The 22,334-nt window shown below is 41.5% G+C and overlaps 1 protein-coding gene across 2 annotated transcripts in view; it reads right to left on the bottom strand.

Moving 5' to 3' along the window:
- Positions 1-19,601, bottom strand: part of Strn (striatin) — an 84,914-nt gene extending 65,313 nt beyond the window's left edge. The window contains exon 1 of one of the 2 annotated variants that reach the window (XM_028873333.2): positions 19,269-19,601. In XM_028873333.2, coding sequence (XP_028729166.1) covers positions 19,269-19,487 — 219 coding nt within the window. In that variant the 5' untranslated portion in view covers positions 19,488-19,601. The remainder of the gene's footprint in view (positions 1-19,268) is intronic. The other variant, XM_028873341.2, reaches the window with a different exon arrangement.
- Between the last annotated feature and the right edge of the window lie 2,733 nt (positions 19,602-22,334).

The raw sequence follows: 22,334 nt of genomic DNA, 5'->3' as shown, positions 1-22,334 counted from the left end.
TACACGCATTTGTGCACACATGGGAAGAAAGAATTTTGAAAGTTGGATGTGATGGCATGTGCCTGTGATCCCAGCACCCCTGGGGTTGAAGCAAGAGGATTTCAAGTTCCTGGCAAGATCCAATCTCCAAAATAAAGGAAGGCAGACTTTGATCTATGAGGAGTGTATGGATGACAGGCAGCTGCTGGAGGTAGGAGTCCATACAGCGGGCTGTCACAGTAACTAACCACACTCTCAAGTCTCATGATGCAATAGATAGGAAGGTTTTCTGTTCTCTAGAAAATGAGCGTTGCTTTCCGCAAATACCCCACATTCACGTTCTTTCCTAAGTGACACTGCCCCTTCTCTTGACTCACTATCTACTGACAAGAACACGCCGATTAACCTTTCCATCTCTGTGCCGTGTTCCCGCCATGCCTTGTCCCCTCAGACTCACACACCAACCTCCAATGGAAAGACTCAGAAAATGATCCTTTCCCTGGCTTCTAAATAGTCAATCTGTCTGAAAGGGTCCAAGTATCAAGCATACAACCATAAAAGTATTAATCCTTCCCCCAGGACAACTGTGTGACTCGGTTCTCTCCTTTCACCCCAGGGGCTCCAGGAACTCAGGTCATCAGGCTTGGTGGCAGCGCCTTCCCTGCTTAGCCATACTGACAGCTCTTTCTAATGCAGTGTTATATCAAGCCTAGGGTCTTACACATGCTAGACAAGTGTTCTACCTCTGAGCTACATTCCCAGCTCTGGACCTGTCTTATGCAACTCTTTCATTTCCTTGAGGAACTGTGGTTTTCATGATTTCAACTTCCAGAATTACAACATTCAGAACCTTAATCTCTTGGGATTGTCATTTTTAGGATTTTAGATTTTAGGAATTTTTATCTTTCTGTATTTCAATATTCAGAATTCTAGCAATCAAAAGTATGCCCTTTAGATATGGACTGGCACCACCTACTTAAAAATACCTCAGGATTACACTTGGGGAAAACACTTCAAGTTGATCCAGATGGCTGTCATCACTGTCTTTAAAATATTAAGGAAAACGTTTATACAACTGTATACATGTATTATTCAAGAGAAAAAGTGGAAAAATGTCTTATAAATGGAATGATTATATATGTACAATACTGAAAGAAAAAGGAAAAATTTGAAAATCATACATAGATTTAGAAAAGTGGCAAGATATAATAAATTAACTGCATAAAAATCCAACACCATTCCTTGTTTTCTACAGAGAAGACAGAAAGTCAACCTCCAAAAATAACAACAATAATAAAAAAAATCAACATAAAGTACTTGATACTCTGTTAGAGCTCCCTAGTCTAAATATGTTCTAAAAGCAGGTCAATTATAAAGACTTGGAACACTCAAGTTCAGATAAGGTGGACCTGAATCGCGAGGCCAATGAAGTAACTGATTCATTTTACAACCTGATTTTCACATGCACACAAGTGGGAGGACCAGAGGTTTATGCTGGGTCTCTTCATCGCTAACTTTCCACTGTATTCTTTGAGACAGGGTCTCTCGCTGAACCTGGTGCTTGCTGATGCCTCCAGACTGGCTGCCCAGCAAGCCTTCCCCAGCAAGGAGATTACAAGTCTGCACCACCACACCCAGGTTTTATGTAGTGTTATCCAACTCAGATTCTCACGTCTGCCCAGTAAACACTCAGTCAAGCAAGCCACCCCTCTAGCCCACAAGTGATCTTCCAAAGCAATCATGAGAATATGAAGGCGGGATTCTGTGAGAGGATGTAAAGATGACAATACACGGTAAGAATTTTCTTAGAGGCATGATTTGGGGTCACTGTAGAGCTGTGCACTACAAAGACGCAGCTAGCTCGTCGTCAGGGTTATCCATCCGGGCTTCCCGAGATCAACTCAAGCCTTTGCTCACTTGACGGCAATCCAAGTTCACCTAGACAACTTCTGCTTACTGATTTCCCTGGTCCTCTACCAAAAATAACCAGATTGAAGTTAGAAAGATTCTGGTCACAGAAATGGCAAGACTACTATAAGTTTTAAAATCAGTACATATGTTCTTCTAAGCTTGAGTGCTAAAGCATAATCCTCCAGAATCTGAAACACTTGGGGTAAAATCATAAAACTGTTGAACCTTATAAAACAAAGGACCAAGTAATTCTTCATCTTCTATGTGGCCTGTCCACATTCCTCTACAATATCTTTTTCATGTAATATTTCTTAGCAGTAGGCACAATATTTTATTTATAATAGCGACAAATAACAAGTGAATATATATAATCAATTTGTGAAGGACAGAAACTGTAAACTTGTAGAAAACTATAAAATTCTAAAGCACAGGCTGGAGATGTAGTTTAATGGTTAGAACACTGACTGGCTTGCTCAGTCTGCTTTATTATACAGCTCAGGCACAATCAGCTGGATCCTTCCATATCAATCATTAATCAAAAAAGCCATCGGTCAAACTGCTGCAGGTATTTTCACAATTGAGGTTCTTGCTTTTCAAATGACTCTAGTTAGTGTCAGGTTGACAAAAATCTAACCAGGATATAGTCATAAATTAACAAGGAAGACAGTTAAGAAACTCAACTGGAATGAAACATGGTAAGGAAGGATTAAAGTATTTCTGCAAAGAGATTAAAAAAAAAAAAAGCAGAAATGTAATAGAAAAAAGATCCCAGTCATACCAGAAATAAAACTCACAAATTCTCAGGCAAATTTCTAGGTATTTTAGGTACAAGGTATTTACTTAAAGAAGGAAAATATTAATTGTGAAGACTTGAAACATAAAAAAAACTCAACTATCACCAAGTTACATGTAAACATGATAAAAATCAGGGATGTTCATGGTCAGGCATATGTAAAATCTAGAAATATGTTCACTAAATTACAAATAAAATTTATATATCAAACTTTTGTAGATGATTTGAGGAAAGGAATATTTATTTTGTATATTTCTGGACATCTTGATTGATGTGTGAGTGTATATATGTATGTGTGTATATGTATTTTAAATGTTAGGTAATTTCTTCTGAATGTAAATCTTAGTTTTCGAAAATAAAATCTAAACTTAACTTTGAATTCTAAATTTAAAGTGTTTATTTTTTGTAGAATATTGATGTTTTTAAATCAGCTATTCATATTCCAACTTTTTCTGCAATTAATGTTAAAGCATATTTATAAATACTTTTTTAAAAAATCGATAGTCTGATTAAAACAAATATTATCCATAACTAGCTGAATTTCAATGATCATAATACTCATTTCCTTTTTTTTTTTTTTTTTTTTTTTTTTTTTTGGTTTTTCGAAACAGGGTTTCTCTATGTAGCTTTGCGCCTTTCCTGGATCTCGCTCTGTAGACCAGGCTGGCCTTGAACTCACAAAGATCTGCCTGGCTCTGCCTCCCGAGTGCTGGGATTAAAGGTGTGTGCCACCACCGCCCGGCGTCATTTCCTTCTAAAAATGTTAAGCAATCAACTTTATTCCAACAGTTAAAACACAAGAGACTAGGAAGTAAAAAATAAAATAAAAAAATCTAGACCACTATAAAATTATTTGAGCCAATAGCTTAACACTAAGTATTAGTCATTTAACACTAAGTATATTAATCTTAAGAGTCAAAAATTCCTAATTTAATTCCAAGACAATCCAGTGAAAAGTATAATGCAATTTTTCTTGAAAACTTGGGGCTGAGTATCAATTTTGAACCTCCAGGAGTCTGTGATTCTGACCCTGGGTTCTCCAGTCATACAACCTTCTCAGAGTGCTCAACTTTTCTGAGCAAGCTCAGTTCCCTTCACTACAGAATGAAACAGTAACGTGTTTTCTTCCATATTGTTACATGAACTAAAGGCTTGCTGGAGGAGAACAGCTGATAAGAACGGACTCCAGGACAAGATTTCTATTTTTGTATTCTGCTCCTGTCTTTTATGAGATGAGCAGAATTAGTGGATTAGTGGTATACAACTGAACTAATGTGGTATTAGTTTGACAACGTTTTAATTTTTATTACATCAAAGATGACAAAAACGGCCATTTGCCAAAAGATTTCTTCATCCTGTAAAATGATAATCCCATTCTCCAGCTAGAGTGCATTGGTTAGGGGCAAAGAGTTGCCTTTCTAACTCCCCCTTTTTGTTTTAATACCACGATTGTTTATATTACTATTTAACTTCACTTTTTTTTTTTTTAAATGGGCCCTCACTATGCAGTCCTGACTGGCCTAGAATTCACTATGTAGACCAGGCTGAGCACAAACTTGAAAACATCTGCCTACTATGCAGGGATTAAAAAAAAAAAAAAAAAAAGATGTGTGCCACTACAGCTGGCTGATCCCACTTTTTAAACTGTATATATTTATGGGCTATTGTGCTATTTTGATATATGCATATACTGTATAGAGTAACAGCATCATTAACAAATGCTCTGATAATTACTGGAGATAATTTTTCTGAGGTACAGAGAAAATTGTCAATGTCTAAAGAGGCCAAGAACGGTCCATGCGGTTCACTGCTACATCCCAAATCCTACAACAGTCACCTGCAAGTATTAGTAGCAGAGACCCAAATGATATCTAAACCAACTGAATAGATTTATTAGAAGTAATGAAAGAGTATACTTGGTAGCACACTAAGCTCCAAATATAGAACAAGTACTTCAAGTAGATAGTAGTTTATACGTAAAGAAGGATTGCAGTATGGTGGTTTAAAACTAATACTTTAGGCTGGCGGTGGTGGCGCACGCCTTTAATCCCAGCACCTGGGAGGCAAAGCCAGGCGGATCCCTGTGTGTTCAGGGCCAGCCTGGTCTACAGAGTGAGATCCAGAACAGGCAACAAAACTACACAAACTGTCTCGGGAAAAAAAAAAAAAAAAAAAAAAAAAAAACCACTAATACTCTAGTAAGTAGGATATGTGAACATATTTGGAAAGATTTGAAATCTATAGTAGGCAAAAAAAAAAAAAAAAAAAAAAAAAAAAAAAGAAAGAAAGAAAAGAAAAAGAATGTTTTGGACCAATCAATTTCTAGTTAATATTTTGCTGCTTAGGGGGCAGCACAGTGTAGAATATGTCCACCAAAGAAGATGCTACAAAGGAAAACTTAGAAGACCCCAGCTTCAGCCACTGAGACATGAATTGCTAAAGACAGTAGTACTGGGAATAAAATGATTAAAAATGTTTTAAGAACTACAAAGCCAAGCCGGGCGGTGGTGGCTCACGCCTTTAATCCCAGCACTCGGGGAGGCAGAGCTAGGCAGATCACTGTGAGTTCGAGGACAGCCTGGGCTACAGAGTGAGTTCTAGGAAAGGCGCAAAGCTACACAGGGAAACCCTGTCTTGAAAAACAAAAACAAACAAAAAAAGAACTACAAAGCAAGCACATGACTGAAAGAATCCAAGAAAGCAAAAGACCAAACAGAAGTCAACCAAGGTTAAGGTATGGGTATGGGAAGGAGAGTCAGCCTGCTTTGGAAAAATGATTTTACAGTCGATGACTAAATTTCAAGTAACAGGTCATCCCTGACATTTGCAAAAGCTGGACATGCCAGGTTTAACTGAAGAAAAGTATCACATAGCTAGAGATGCAATGGTGTAGAGATAGTCTGAGGAAATGGACTGGCCTGTGTAGGGGAGTTAAACCAAGGTGTCCCCTGGAGGGGGGGGGTATGTAATCTGCTATTCGGCCAACTTCACGGAGACATACACAAGATCACAAGGGACTGAGAAACAGTAGCAAAGGAGAACAAAGAAAATGAGAAAACTGACACAAGGAAACACTAGGAAAACACCTGGAGGTAATCAATGTGTCTGTCCAGAGAAGCAGACAAACAAGAAGAATGGGGGCAAAGCTGGCCTTGGCACTCAACAGCCGAGAAAGGGACTTCCTCTGCTGTTACCGGGTGGTGGGTTCTAAACGGGGAAAGCTAAAACAGCATAACCTAAGAGGACATGAAGAAAAAGTACAGAGTGTTTTTGAACTTTAAAAATTCCACAATGATACAATTTTCTTGTTTGAAAGAGGGGTCTCACCATGCTATAGTAGACTCAAGAGGTCCTCACGTCTCAGCATCCCCAATAACCGGCCTACAAGGCATAACCCCAAGTCGGGCTTGAGGGCAGATTCTGTGAGGCTTAGCAATCTGGGTTGTTCCTGAGGCTTATGAGCTTTATTTAGTCTCACTGACTTGGCTGGCCTACACATTTTTAATGAAAAAAAAGCAGGCTCAGATGTAAGAGTTTCATTCCAACGTTAAGACAATTAAGGCATTTCTATTATTTATCCAAAGGCTCAGAGTACAAAAAGGTTAAGATTAAATACCACAATATATTAGTAAGCAATATATAAACAAAATTAGAAAAGTAAACATGGTAATGATATCTAGATATTTGTTTTCTGGGGAGGGGTGGGTTGTTTGGTTGTTGGTTTTCTTTCTGAGATGATCTTACTACACAGACCAGATGGCTTTACACAGCAATCCTTCCATATCAACACCCTCAGTCCTAAGAGGCATAAGCTACCATACTAGTCTTAGATATTTTTATTTAAATTAAGACTGCCTAGAAACAAAATGTGCAACTAACTTTAGAAAGAACAAGGAGCATGGAAATACTGACGGTGTGGGCTTTTAAAAAAAAAAAAAGAAAAGAAAAATGTTACAGGACTCTGGATCATAACGAGGTTTGAGGACACGATGCCAAAGGCATTTCCTGATGGTCAGAGTTCAATATGTAAGAGGGGGTTGTGGGAAACAATCCTTACTCACCACTACCAAAACACCACCGCCCGTCTGCAGCCACTTACTGCAGCGGCATCCAGCAGCAGTTATGAAGCCAGTGGCATCCCTGAAATGAACCCTGTGAAAATGACCCGGCAGGGAAGGGCCATGCTCGGTCTGACAAGAATGCAGAAAGGACTTGCTCCAGATGGCGCTTCCTGGTGGAAGTCCCACGGGAGAACCAGCTGGCAGCAAAGGCAGCAGAAGAAAGAGAGAGAGTATCACCTGATAACGGTGTACATACTGTACATTTGCTACAGTCGCAGAACACAAATGTCATAGATGTCTGAGACACAGGACCTGCTTTTAAGAATAGAAATTTGCTGAGACAGAATAAACACACATACACATGTTTATATTGAAACATATTCAATAACACTATAAACAAACATGAGATTCGTTCAATTAAGAATGAATTACTAAGTAACTATTATGTGCCAGTCACTCTGCTGGACCTTACAAAATAAAACTTCTCTTCAGTAACTCGGTCTAGCAAAGGAGCAAATATGTAGTCATGAAACGGGGAAAAATAGGTGTCCACCACTAATCTGTGGTAACCAACGTTACAGGTTAATTAGTATGTTTTCTTGTTTTGGTAACACTGTCCAAAGCACAGAGCATGCTACATAGTCACAGCATTCTTTATATTTCTTCTACATACTTTGATTTCCACAGAATTGTACATGTTCATCAAGAGTCAACTGGACTGGGCGGTGGTGGTGCACACCTTTAATCTCAGCACTCAGGAGGATCTCTGAGTTCGAGGCCAGCCTGGTCTACAGAGTGAGTACCAAGAAAGCCATAGCTGTTACACAGAGAAACCCTCTGACTCAAAAAACAAAACAGTCAATTGGTTTTCCTGTCATTGTTATGGTTTAACTGAATTTAATTTCTAGATGACTTACCTAGAAAGAGGGAGGGAGAGGAAGGGAAGGCAGGAGGAAGGTGGGTGAGTGGATGGATGGATAGGAAGATTCTGGAAAGGCAGAAAAGAAGAGCCACTAAAAATAATGCTGAAAAAACAGATGTGGGAGAAACAACTGTACAATACTAGAGAAAGGGCCACACAAGTCTTGAGATGTGTGCTTTTAGCGCGCTTCACTGAAGGAAAACCAAATCCAAACATCAGAAACAGCACGTTATAATTGTGGCTTCTTCGGGAATGACAACTCAAAACCCTAACTGGTATTTTATTAAACATTTTTATGTGTTCTGCCTGCATGTATGTCTACGCACCATGTGCATACAGTGACCTCGAAGTCCAGAAGGCAGCTGACTCCCTTGGACTGGAGCTGCACATGGTTGTGAGCTACCACGTGGGTGCTGGGAATCGATCTATGGACCTCTGGAAGAGCAGCCAGTGTTCTTACCCACTGAGCCACCTTTATAGCCCCTTTATAGCTAGTATTCTTTAAAACAAGTGAAGGGTAAGTAAACCTGGTCTTACACTGACAAATAACTAGACAAATATATTTTAACTTAAAAATGTTAAGATATTGTTTTAAACATCTTTTCTAGCAACATGATCATTCACCAGTCAGGAACATATTAAATGCTTCGTGTGTGTGTGTGTGTGTGTGTGTGTGTGTGTGTGTGTGTGTGTGTGTGTGTATTTCTCAAAGTGCACGATACTTCTTTGTGTCTGGAAGCCAAACAAGTTTTCCAGAGAAAGTAACTGAATCCTGATGATCAGAATGTAGTAGGCAGAACATTCCTATACGCTGACCAAGTATGAAAGAAAATGAAAATGTCAAAATACTTCTTCCCACTTACTATGCCCAGAATCATGTTCTATGGCATAACATTTATTCTTTCTCACTTTTTAAACCTGTTTATTCAGGCATGATTAATACCTTCTACATATAGTTTTATAAAGATTAAAGTAAACTTTAGTGAAGTCTTTAGCAATGGATCTGACACATGGTACTCAACAAGCAAAATACTGCTTATAAGGGCAGGGCAATAGTGATGCACACCTTTAATCCCAGCACTCAGGAGGCAGAGGCAGGCAGATCTCTTTGAGTTCAAGGCCAGCCTGGTCTAAAGAGCTAGTCCCAGGATAGGCTCCAAAATACACAGAGAAACCCTATCTTGAAAAAAAAAAAAAAACAGTTGTTGTTGTTGGTGGTGGTGCTGGTGGTGCACACTGGTGGGATTTGCTGAGAAAACAAAACAAACAAAACAGAATGTTTTGCCGGGCGGTGGTGGCGCACGCCTAATCCCAGCACTCGGGAGGCAGAGGCAGGCGATCTCTGTGAGTTCAAGGCCAACCTGGGCTACAGCATGAGTTTTAGGAAAGGCGCAAAGCTACACAGAGAAACCCTGTCTCGAAAAACCAAAAGAAAAAAAGAAAAAAAATATTGCTTATAGGGTGAAGAAAACAGCAATCCAAGTGGTGTGTGTGCTGGTTTCACAGAGGACAGATGCCTTCTCTGACTAGCCCTACTCTTTCCAGTTCATTAAGTGTGCTGACCCAGATCTCCAGGCTCTTCCTTGGTCCCTCCTCTTAGCTTTATAGGAATCCACATTCCTTAGGAGCAGGTTTGGGCTGTGCCTATAATTTAAGCTCCTTTGCTCACAGCACAGCCTTCTCATTTAGAAAGCATAAGCAAAACAAAACAAAACAAAACAGAGAGAGAACAACTCAGACTGTGCTGTACTTTTCCATCAAGTGAAACTGGTATCAATCACCTTGTGGAATCTGACATCATGTTTTTTCTCCAAAGTAGATATACTGGTATTGGATCCAATTTCTAGCTCATGCAAATGAGGGCTAATGGAGCCTGTGTGATCATCGGTGGTGAGACATTCCCTCTGGCCCTTCCTTGGAAAGGATCTCTCTGGTCTATTTATGCCAAGAACGACTTGCCACACCCAGAACTTACTCAAACTTCCTGAGCTTCACCTTCCATGGCTCCCACCTAGTCCCTTGCTTTTCTTCCCACTTCATCTCCTGAACAAAGTACTCCTTTTTCATACTGCTTCCAGCTGACTATGCAATACGATTTCCTTCTAATCAATACTTTCTAATATCCATCATCTTGTTCAGATAAAGTTATGTAACGAAAGTTAAACTTTATTACCTTAACTCTCTGCATAAAGAGCAAACACACAGTTGGCATACTTACTATTCTGTCCTCACACAGCATACAGAAAACTGGCAAAGAAAACCTAATAACCAAAACATTGTACAAGTTTGATGTCTGATCAACATACAGACCATACTAAACTATACACACTGAATCTAATTATACTGCTAGCCTTGGAACAAACTCAAAGTCTCCAAATTTGAGCATTTTTAAAGAAAACAGGGTTTATTTCAGTATTCCCTACACAAAAAATAAAACTGTCTGTTTCATCTCCAACACTGCATAGAAGAAGCAGGTATGGAGGCACACACCTGTAATCCCAGCAAGGGAGGCAGGAAGGAGGATCAGAAGTTAAAGGTCATCCTCCAGGACAGAGAATTTTCAAGATTTTCAAGATCGGGGATGGGGTGGAGGAACAACCTGCAGATAATATACTTCAATACTTCTGAGGTACACAAATTATTTAAGACTTATCTTGAGTCCCTAACTATATCATTTATTCACTATATCATTAATTATCCAACTTGAAATAAAAAAAAAACTTATCAAGTGATGAGAATTCAAACTGTAATAGGCATTCAAAACATATGTAACCATAAATCTTATCATCTACTTGGTTCTTTGAAATCAGAAGCAACTACAAAGAAAAAAACAAAAAAGGAGGCTTTGGTAGAGCAAACAGGACCTGGGCTAGAGACTAAGACTCAATTCAAACTAAGTCTATACCAACTGAGACTATTTATAGTCTAAATGTCCTTCAAAGACAAAATATCCTTAGTCTAAAGAAGGTGACAGAAAGTAAATAGAAACACAGGGTTGGGAGAGAAGCTCTAGAATTCTACAATTACAAATGCTTTAATAAAACATTCAGATTATTATACTAACATCCTGTAAGATGAAAAATGTGTGCAGCTTTCCTCCCGTCTGCCAGGGCTCCTGATTTCTCTCTTCCCCTTTCTCATCTTTCTCAGCTGCTCTCTTTCCCTGTGTCCAGTGCACATAAGCATAGCACTATCCACTACGGCATCTCTAGCCTGTCCGTTAACATCAACACCTCGTAGTTCTCAAACCACTACATACAGTGCAGAGCATAAGCAGCCCCTATGACAAGTTCACCACTTAGCTTCTAAAACTTGTCCAACAGGTAATATAAGTTAATGCATTCTGTCCAGAGGCATCAACCAAGTAGAGCTAACCACCTGTCAGACTATCAGTACACACCTACAATATTATACACTCCATTTCTAACACACACACACACACACACACACAAGCATGCTCCAGTGTGTATTAGTGGAAGTTAGAAGACAATTCTCAGGGGGTAGTTCTTCAAACTGGTTGGCAGGTTTAGGAGCAAGCACCTTTACAGGTGAGCTACCTCACCGGCCCACACTTCCTATTTCTTAAACCCTTATCTACCCTGCTTGGTTTATATGTTATCAGCAACATTTTATAAGTAAAAGAGAAACCTACAAAAACTGCAGACTGTAAGTGACAGAGCTGTGTGGCCCTAAGGCCACATCCCCACTGCTAACTTATGACGGTCAAAGACTGTGTCACCATTTGGAGGGGCAACCACCCAGGTAAGAATTGTCAAGGACCCCAACGGCAAGTTATTTTTTTGTTTTGTTTTAATGGCCCAAACTGAAACTTGGACACCATTAGCTGTATTCATAAATCAAAAAGCAAAGGGATATCTGGCCAGATTATTTGGTCTCTTAGACACTTCTCCAAGACTACAGAGAGAAGAATTTTGTTTTAAATTCTGCCAAAAGCACAAATATTTTAGAGGGAAACTGTGGGTCTCCCCCTACTACTAGAATTCAAAGAAATGTGAATAGAGAAATTGAAATTTAGATGTGATGGTGCATAACCCCAGCACCCAGCAGACAGAGGCAGGAGTCTGAGGCTAGCCTGGGCTACAGAGCAAGGCCTTGGATCTAAGAAAACCCAAAACAAACAACAAAAAAAGAAAGTTTAGGATTAAACAGGCATATCTCTTGATGTAAGGGAGTGCTCTGAGGATTGTTTTTCCCAAGGTACATATTGAGGACATTCTTATTAGATTTTGAAACTAAGATCAGAGAATTCAGCAACTTTTTCTACTGCAAACAGCTAAAAATTCTGGACAAATATTATTGCAATTTTATTTAAAGCAACATAAAATTGACAAAATAGCAAAAAGTTATCTGGTCAAAATTACAGAGAATGAGAACCCCATGAGGTCAGGAATAAAGGCTTTTGCATACAGACCAACCAGAATGTATCAGCTCATCAGTCTGAATGATGACAAGAGACCAAAGGGCAAAAATCGGACAGCCCAGACCACCCAGAGTGGACAGTGGGCAGGTGACACAGTTCACATTTGGGAAAGACACTAAAGGGCTTATAACCACCAGGCAAAGACAGTGAAGTGCGTTTGGTCTCCAACCCCTGTTCTCCTCAGATGAGTGGTTCAAGCAACGACTTCTGTTTAAGGTGGTAGTGAACTAGTTAGTGATGTCTCCAATTACCAGTCATCTACCAAAAATAAATGCAAAACCTTTGGAAATTCAGATCAATCTTATACTTTTCCAAGGATAGAGAGCGCCAGCACACAAAGACAAGCCAAACCCACAAAGGAACAAGTCACTGGGAGCAAGGAGTAACAGGAACAATCCACCTTAAACCTAGGAACTGCAGAGACACCAACTAAAAACAGCACACACTAGGGCTAAAAAGATCCGTTCTGGAAACACTTGCAAAGACTATGGCACCATCAAAGAACAAGAACCAGATTACAAAAGGAACCAAAACGAAGGTCAACAATAACCCAAGCTAAAACTCACTGCATAGCCACAACAGACCAAACGGGACTGCACAGGGAAGTGATGGACTGAAAGGTAAGTCAGAATACATGAACCAGAGTAAAGGGTGGAGACAGAAGACGGAAAATATAAAGCAAGAGGAGAGGGGAGACCTAAGATACATGCATGCATACTCAGAAACCCAACAGGGAAAAAAATGAACCGAGGGCCTATCTAAAAAAAATCATAGCCAGGCTGGGCGGTGGTGGCGCATGCCTTTAATCCCAGCACTTGGGAAGCAGAGCCAGGCAGATCTCTGTGAGTTCGAGGCCAGCCTGGGCTACCAAGTGAGTTCCAGGGAAGGCGCAAAGCTACAGAGAAACCCTGTCTCAAAAAAACAAACAAACAAAAAAAAATCATAGCCAGATAGTCTGTGAGAGAATCAGATTTAAAGAGTATAATAAAATTCTGAATAAACAGAAATCCATACTCTGGGGGAAAAAAAAGTCAATGAAATACAAAATACCAAAGACAGAAAAATGTAAATGCAGCTAACCAGAAATCAGCAGAACACATTAAAATCATTTTTTAGATGAGAAAAACAGCAAGTATGACTATGACTGATCACTTCAGAAGCTTTCGGGGACAACAGGAGACACTGAGGCTGAGGTTAGCTCAGTGGCAGAGGTGTGCTTAGCGTGTGCCAAGCCCTGGGTTGAATCTAAAGGAAGAGGACAAAGGAGGGGGGAGGTGGCAGAGGAGGTGACGAGTCTTTAAAAAAAGAAAAAGCCTGTCAAAACATCTGGAGGCAAAAGTGACAGGGCTGGTACAAAACTTACTTCATTCCTGGTCACTTAACCTCTCCTGGTACTTAAAAAGTTTGGAGTGCCTTCCAAAGTTCATCCCACCTCAAAGATCACTCTGTCATTATATATTTCAGTCAGTAGGAGGTGATTCAAATGATAATAGGCTACTGCCTAAAAATAAAATGCTAGCTATCACCAGAAAGAACAATGGAAATTAACAGAAATTATATCTCATGTTCTATAAAAAGCCATCCATATACTGAATGCCAACACATGTTGAAAACTGCCAAACTTCTTTATACATACTGCGTGTGTCTGTGTGTGTGAGAGAGAGACAGAGACAGATAGAGAGAGACAGAGAGAGAGAGGAAGGACAGAAAGACAGAGAGAGGATAGAATAGGAAAAAACTAAGCATTTATTGCCAATCTCTGTTGCATATTAGAACGACATAGAAACTCAAAAAAGTGCTACTGCTAGGACCTAATTTTTATGACTCTGATTTAATTGGTTAAACCCAGAGAACAGGTGCCCCAGATTATTCTAAGATCGCCATTAAGGTTGAGAAACACTCAACTGAAATGACAAATAAAAGGATATGTTTTAAAAGAGTAAAATCCCTGTAATAGTTTCAAAGTATAATTAAAGATTATGAAATTATCAAGGGTATGAATAAAATTAAAAACCTATTCACAAAATGATATAATGAGGGTTCATTTTTTTCCAAACTTAAAAGTAGTTTAAAGAAAAAGATAAGCAGATGGTTAGTTTTATAAGATGGTTAGTAAACGTACACAATTTGTTATTCAGGATGTAAGTGACGGTATTCACTAAAGTTTAGCCACATGGTAGGATGTTGAGAAAAGCAAGTTCATTTGTAGTATATAACCAGTTTTGAGCAGACACAAAAGACTCCCATTCCTGTCAGACGGCTTTAATGCCAGCACCAGACCCAGACTATTAGACTTCACGGTCTCACAAGGCACCATCACGCTCTGGTTCAAGTTTATGACTAAAGATTATCCTTTTCTCAAAGGCAATAAGTGGGAGTGAAAAGTAACACTGTGTATTTCCTACCACTCACTCGGCTCCTATCTAACACATAATCTCACTTAATTCTCACAAGGTAATTTACTATTCTCACCTTACACTGGAGGAAATTAAGGCTCTGAGAGGTCAAACTTATGGCAAATATGTATTATAGGCATGAAACATAATAGTAAACTTAGAGTATGGATTTATTAACGGGTCTATGTCATGGCTGCATCTCGTGATATGGGAAATAATTACCATAATTAACAAAAAAGCGGTCATTTTTAAAGTTCATACATTTTTCATTTAAATGCTCAGGAAATGTCAGCTGTCTTACGAAGGTGCAATGTATTTGGATTGCTTTCAGTTCCCTTTCCCTTAAACCTCACATTCTATCCCTCAGCACACCTGGCTAGTTGTCAGGATTCCTGTGTTCAGAAGCTAACTATACTTTGGTGATCCATCAACAAAATGTATATGCAAAAAGCCTCACCACTACCACCCATTCTCAACTCAAGCCTCGATTAATCAGAACACTCTTGCTGCTCCTTCTACCCACCTCCCTGAGCCTCTTCTGAATTCCTGCCAGGGGTCCCTTACTGAAGATGCTCCTTTTTGCAAACCATTCCAATGGTGACCCAACCCTCAGAGGTAAAACCCAATGGTTGCTGTTTTCTTGGTCCTGGGGCCTGAACCTGGAGCCTTGCATATTCTGGGCAAACGCTACCACTGAGCTGTAATTTCAGTCCTCTTTTGACTCTTTATTTGAAACTAGCCTCACTATGCAGCCCATGTCATCATCCTTGAATTCACTCTATGCCCAGGCTGGCCTTGAACTTGTAACCTTTCTCCCTAAAACTGCCAAGCAGCTGAGATTACAGGCCGCCAGGCCCTGCCAAAATCCAAAGCCTTTCTAACAGGCAGGAGCCAGTACCTTCCTCGGGTATCATTTCTCCCACCCCTCCTCTGCTCCAGCCACGTTGCTTCCTGTGGGTCTTTTGATATCCTAAGCAGCCTCCCTTCTCCTGGCCGGTTCAACTCTTTCTGGACCTTAGGGATAGCCTTGGAAAGTTCCAGCTCAAATGACACTCTGTCCCTGAAGACTTACTTCCTGCCCCTTTACCTTACCAGAGCATGTAATACTAATGTAACAGGTATTCATCACTGTTTACCTGACCCCATGATTTAAATTTCACGAGATAAGATCTGGTATCTTCTCCATGCCTAGAACAGGATCTGGCATGAATTGTGTACTTCAAAAATATTTGCTAAATGAAAAATAGATCATTAGTGCCAAACCCCAGATTCATAAACACTCCAGCACAGAGCCTCTACATCACATCCTCTCCTACTTAATCTAAGCAGTTCTAGCACTCTCAGGTAGAGACCTGAGCCTCCTCCACTCCCACACATACATCATCAAAATCTAGGATGACTTTATTTACATGCTTGCTTTCCTGTAAGATAATTTTCAAACTACTAAACCTCAGGTTCCTATTACTTCATAACATGCTCCACATTTGCTGCTGAATCTTCTCTCATGCTGTTCTAAGAAAGTCAATCTCCCTCTCCCATGACAGTCTGAGTCTCCTACCTACTGTGTATGTACTGTCTTACTAATTAGGATGCACGCGTCTCTGGGGTCTCCAGCACAATGTCTCATCCATGGAAAATAGTCTCAAATATTATTAGTATTCTTTCTTCAATTCCTTTCTCGAACTCAGGAATACCTTGATGTTCTTTATTCCCTCATGAATCACCAACGCTCAAGGGAGGGGGGGGGAGGGAAGACCTATTAGCTATCATGGCTAAGGAGGAAATAAGAGACAAAAAAATGTTTTTGATGTGACTGCTTTCTCACTCCCAACATCTAAAGGAGGGAGGAAGTGGCAAAGGCCGCCCAGACAGATGAGAACTTGGATTGCCTTTCACAACTCAGCCCTGACAACTTGAAAGAGCAGGACTGACAGGTTCCTGAGGGGACAAATGAGACTGAATCTTAAAGACACTTCTGTTGACTTTGGTGTTAATGACTTCAGAAGAGATTTAGAAAACTGTAAGGACACAGACAGACAGACAGACGCATGTGTCATCACAACTCATCTGACTCCTTTACTCCATACTGTTTTTTCTAGAAAAAGCCCAATGGCACATAAAGGGAAAACCAAATTTAATGGTGATCTAAAGTATGTTGGGGTTTTTTTGTTTGTTTGTTTTGGTTTTTCAAGACAGGGTTTCTCTGTGTAGTTTTGGTGCCTGTCCTGGATCTCGCTCTGTAGACCAGGCTGGCCTCGAACTCACAGAGATCCGCCTGGTTCTGCCTCCCGAGTGCTAGGATTAAAGGCGTGTGCCATCACCACCCAGCAAGTATTTTTTTTTTAATTTTTAATTCTGTTAATAAATGGCACAAAGACTATGCATTATTACAAACCATCCAACAATAATAATAATAATACTTATTATGTTTAGAAAACATTCTATTTTTAATTTTTTATTTATTTACTTTTGGTTTTTCGAGACAGGGTTTCTCTGTAGCTCTGGCTGTCTGGAACTTGCTCTGTAGACCATGCTGGCCTCGAATTCACAGAGATCTGCCTGCCTCTGTCTCCTGAGTGGTGGGGTTCAAGCCACCACTGCCCCGCTTATTTTATGATTTTTTTTTAACTTTATCTGGAACATTTCATTTTATCGTAGCATAAATCAAAAGATGCTATAAAAAAAATCATGTTCTTAATATAAGCAAGAACAGGAAACTTACCTGAAGTGAATTTGGATATGTGCACAAAAATTAAAGAGTGATTAAATTTAGAGATGAACTGTAAAATTTCAGCATCAGAGAGAACAGAATGAACAAAGGTAAGAAGGTCTGGAAGTCCCCAAGTTCCCACACACACAGCAAGGTAAACACAGTTTCACTGCTTGTTTTTAATAATATTACTGTTATTTGTTTTACATTCCGTAAACTAGAAAATATACTAAAATCTGAGCAGATACAAAAAGCATTGCTAGCAACCTTGGATTGGTTAGACCTGCCTTCAGTAGAGCCTTGAACCTGAACTCCATAAGCTCACCTACAGAACGCACTGCCAGCAGAGGTAAATGTCTAAGCATTCGATTTCTCTGTGTGTACTCTCTCATTTGGTTGGGTACAAGACCAGTCATCACCAGAAAACTTACAAATAGCAGAGTGGCAACTTAACAGTAAGGGGTGAAAAAGTCCCCGAACGTAACTGTAGAAACTGAAGAAATCACACAGGCTAATCAATCCCTCACTTTACTCAATTGCCCACACCTACCTCCCAGAAGCTATGCTAGCTAAAATAGCGCCCTTCCACACTCTGTATTCTTCTTTTGCCTCACAGAGGTAACTCCAGGCCAGATCAGACAGCTGTATTCGCTGACTGTTAGCCTTCGGACTAAAAAGAAGCCCACGAGGCAGCAGCCTTTCAGTTTGGTTCATCTGGAGTGTGTATGTTCATCTGGAGTCGGTGGGCCACAAGCGTGTGCTGGGTACGTAAATGATAAGACCGAAGCCCAGAGAGGTCATAGGATTTCCTCAAGGTCACAAAGCTAGCACAGCCTTTAATATAGACCTATTTACTATAACCTTGCCTGTTCGCTCCTTCCTCACCAAAGGTGAGGGGCCTGAACCTCACCAAAGCAGTGTGCAGAAGCAGAGTTCTCTTTCTCTGTTTCTTGTGCCAAAAGAGGTATGGGGGGGGGGTACCAAAAAAGTAACACACTTCAAGTGCTTCCCAAACTTAACCTTGCACTCAAATTTCATAACCATACGGGATTAGCCCATAAAACAGAGAGGCACAACCACTCACAGCTCTTTGAGTTCCTTTGGAAATGAGTGTGTGTGTGTGCGTGTTTTACAAGTTTTATGAACAGCCACTGGAAACCTATTTAACAACTCAGAATGGCCAGTGAAGTATTAACCTTTCATTCTTCTCTGGCCCACAAGAGCTCCCCTCTGTTAGATAGGCTTTATCTTGGAGATTATGCAAGCAGGCAACGTAACACCGAACGAAGCCCCTTTAGTTCCTTTTAAAGTACATGCATGTCAATCTTGCAAAACACTGAGCAGAGAATCAACTCTTGGGAAGTTTTAAGATCCTGTGACTAGGTACCATTTCAGACTCATCCGACTCCCAGTAGTTCCTTCCTTCACCGAAAACCTACGTTATCTAAACAAAATGCGAGACCAGACAAAGGGGGCAGAAAGGCGGTGAAGAAACATTTTCAGACAGAAAACTGGAGCTGATACTGTTAGTAACACTCTAGCCCCACGCCAGCTTTTCGCAGAGAGCCAGGGCCTCACTGATACAACTTGTGTCGTCTTCTCTGGTCACCTTCCTTGCAGAGAGAGCAGTCCCCTGCCAAAACCTTTTGCGGGGAAGGTCTCTAGACCTAGGGTGCATCACGGCTGAGCCAGGATGACCTGCTCAGAGTCTCTCCAAACTACTGTCAACCCAATCACTAACCCGAAAGGGACAACCCATGATGTGGCATGGCAAACAGTTGAAAGGAACACGGGAGTGAAGAGTGGGAAACTGCCGATGAAAAGGCTCCGGGAGGGGAAATGCATCAGGAGAGGGAGTAGGAAACAGGGTCTAGGAAATGGGGTCAGCAAAAGCCAAAGGTGACTGGAGGAAAGGGGATGAGATTCTGGAAGTGATGGGCGCGAGGCAAGGGGGAGGGGACGCGAGCGGGCTGGGGGAAGGGGCGACGGGTCCGGGGCGGGGCGGAAGAGAGAGAAGAGGCGGGATGAAGATGGCCAGGCCGGGAGGGTCTTTACCTGCAGCTCCGCCCGCTCCACCTCCCACTGGGCTCTCTCCACCTCGAAGCGGGCCCATTCGTGCTGCAGGAAGTGCAAGATCCCGGGGAGGCTGTACTGAGCTCGGGCCGCCCCGTCTCCGGCCGCTGCAGCCTCCGCCAGAGGCCCGAGCCCCTTAGCACCGCCAGCGCCCGGGTGGTTGTTGCTGAAGAAGACGCCGGGACCCGCCTGCTCGTCCATGGCGTCCGCACGAACCCCGGGGAGCTCTGCCTAGGCGCCCAGCAGCGGCGGCAAACTGCGGCGGCCAGCTCTGCCTCCGCCCTCCGCCGCTCCCCGCCCACACCCCAGTCAGCAGGGAGCAGCCGCCTGGGCGCGGGGGCCGGGCGAGCCCGTGACGGGCCGGGAAGTGGGTCAACTGCGGCCCGCGGGGCTTGCCGGGAAATGTAGTCCCGGGGCGTGGCGAATCCAGCCGCCTGTGGGGCTGCGCCTCTCCGAGGCGGGGCTGGAGCCACGCCCCTTCCCCGCGCGCCACGCCCTCCCCTCGGGGCTGCGCGGGTTTCCTCTCCCGCGGTGCGGCGGGGCGATGCCTTTGGGGCCGGGCCGCCGCTGCAGGCTCTCCTTCACGCGGAAGTTCGCGGGTGGCGCTCCCTGTTGCATACTCACACGCGGAAGTTATCACGCCGAGTACCAGCCCCAGCTGCACACATTTTAGGGCTTCCTGGTCGTTTTGTTAAGAAATAGGCTCAAAGCAAGCCGTCCGGTCGGGCCGCGCCCCCGCCGCCCATTTATTTTGGGGTTCATCGGAGCCCGGACACCCCTGGACCCCCGGTCACGATCGCGCCTGCCCTCCTTTCCCCGAGGGGCTCGATCTTGTTGACAGATCGGTTTTCGTTTAGGAGGCTCTCTGGTGCTCTTGTCTCTCCGCTGAGATTCGACATTTGCAGTTTTGGAGGGCTTCTTCCAAATTTTACTTTTTAACACTTTAATCTGAAATACTGGCATGGAAGCCCCCCTTTCTCTGTAGTAATCCTTCGGTAAATCCCGTGAAAGTTTTAGATCTCCAGTAACAAGTGCTGCTTGTTCAAATCTCATTCTCCCCGTCCTTGCCGCACAGTTAGTTTTCACTCGGTTCACTTGAACAAGTATTTTATTGTCAGTTGGATTCCGTGCCGGGAATATTAAAGATAGATGTCACAGTTCTTGTCATCAAAAGGAGATTGACATACATGGAGAGTCACAGAGCCCTAACGGCTACACTCGGCAGGAACAAAGTCCCTTTTTGCTCCACTGTTCTCCTGAATACCCAGAAACCTCTCCCTTTTCACTTGTCGCTTTCCCAATTTCTTGGGCAATTGAACTTTAGCACCAAAGGCACACCAAAACCTTTTCCTTCTAAGTGACTTGCCAGTCACTCTGAGCTCCCTGATAACTATTATCACTAAAAATTTACACTACTCTGACGGGAGAAAGGAAGATGTCTGAAGAACATCTAAGAAGTGAAAATGATATTAAGTAATTATTTCATTGCCACTCTAACAAGAAGTTTGTGATCTTGTTTTGTTCCGATGGGCATGGGGGTGGTAAAATGGTAAAGATATAAGCTGGTGAGTGACTTTGCAAGGGAAGGACATCCTGTCCTTGTCCTCTCTCTGCTCCCCGGTCTTCCCATGGAGACCAGTGAAAAGGACAGGAAATACATTGTACTGCTCTGGTTGCAAATAGCAATGGCCAGCCCTCTTCTCTCGGTTACTGAATGTTTCTGCTTTGTGAATTCATTCTTTATTATCATAAAAAGTTGATCCAGGCCCGGCCAAATTCCTTCTGTCATAAATTATTTTAGCTCTTAAATGTCCTTTGAGATCCAGCCCGATCCTCTCATTCACAGCTCAAGAACTTGAGACTGTCCTCAATGAGACCTTGAGTGACTGATTACTGCCCAAACTAGCACCCAGAATCCTGCCTGCTAGTTCAGTGACCTTTAAAATAAAAAGTTTAATGGGGACTTACATTGGTACACTCCTGAGGCAGAGACCAGCCTGGTCTACAGAGTGAGTTCAAGGACAGCCAGGGCTACCTGGAGAAACCCTGAATCAATCAATTAATTAATTAATTAATTAATTAATTAAATTAAAAACAGGTTGACTCCTCTCTTATTATATATGTCAGAGAACCAAGGAAACAAGATTTTTTTTTCATCTGAGGGATTAAAGTAATTTTATAAATTTAAATGTCAAGAATCTGGTTTCCCCCCCCCCATAACAGAAGACTTTTCAGACAAGACGGTTGCTTTAAATTGATTCATAGAAGACTAAAACTTACAATTAAATGTATGGGCAGTAAGGCAGGGAGGACAGTTCCATCAGTAAAGTGCTTGCCATGTAAATGTGAGGAAATGAGTTTGGGTCCATAGCACCCACAGAAAAACCAGGTGTAGACAGCCACCTACAACCCCGGTACTGGGAGAGGGTGGGAAATGTGGAGGTGGAGACTGGTGAATCCATGGTGTTCGTTGCCAAAATGATGAATTCTAGGTTCAGTAAAAAACTCCTGTCTCAATAAATAAGTAAATAAGTAAATAAGTAAATAAATAAATAAATAAATAAATAAATAAATAAAAGACTAAAATAAAATGAAGGTGGGGATTAATCAAGAAATACTTGTAAATTTCACACAATTGCACACACACACACACCACACACACACACACACACAAACATATGCTTCCCCAAAATAGAGATATCCTGGACTACTATGAATACATACTGAAACATTATTTTAATTCAAATTTAACTTCATTATTCAATAACTTCTTTGCTTTTGAGTATGTATTTACGATCAAAATGGTGTTGATGGTCCATATCATAGAAATAACATTGAATAAGTCAAAATATTAGGAGTAGTAGAAAGAGGGTATTATGAAACTTACATTCACTTAAAAGATCTGCATGTGATGGTATTTTGTTGGTAGTTTAACAAAAAAAAAACTATATTTAAACAAATTTTAAGGTTCTTTTGCTTTAATGTAAGGCCCATGGATCCCATACTTCCCTCCTATATGAGTTAGATTCTGAAACTGTGTGTGGGTAT

The sequence above is a fragment of the Peromyscus leucopus genome, chromosome 22 (assembly GCF_004664715.2).
Source record: "Peromyscus leucopus breed LL Stock chromosome 22, UCI_PerLeu_2.1, whole genome shotgun sequence".
Classification (NCBI taxonomy): Eukaryota; Metazoa; Chordata; class Mammalia; order Rodentia; family Cricetidae; genus Peromyscus; species Peromyscus leucopus.
Note: the sequence above shows the minus strand (reverse complement) of the source record. Positions and strands in the feature narration are given on the sequence as shown.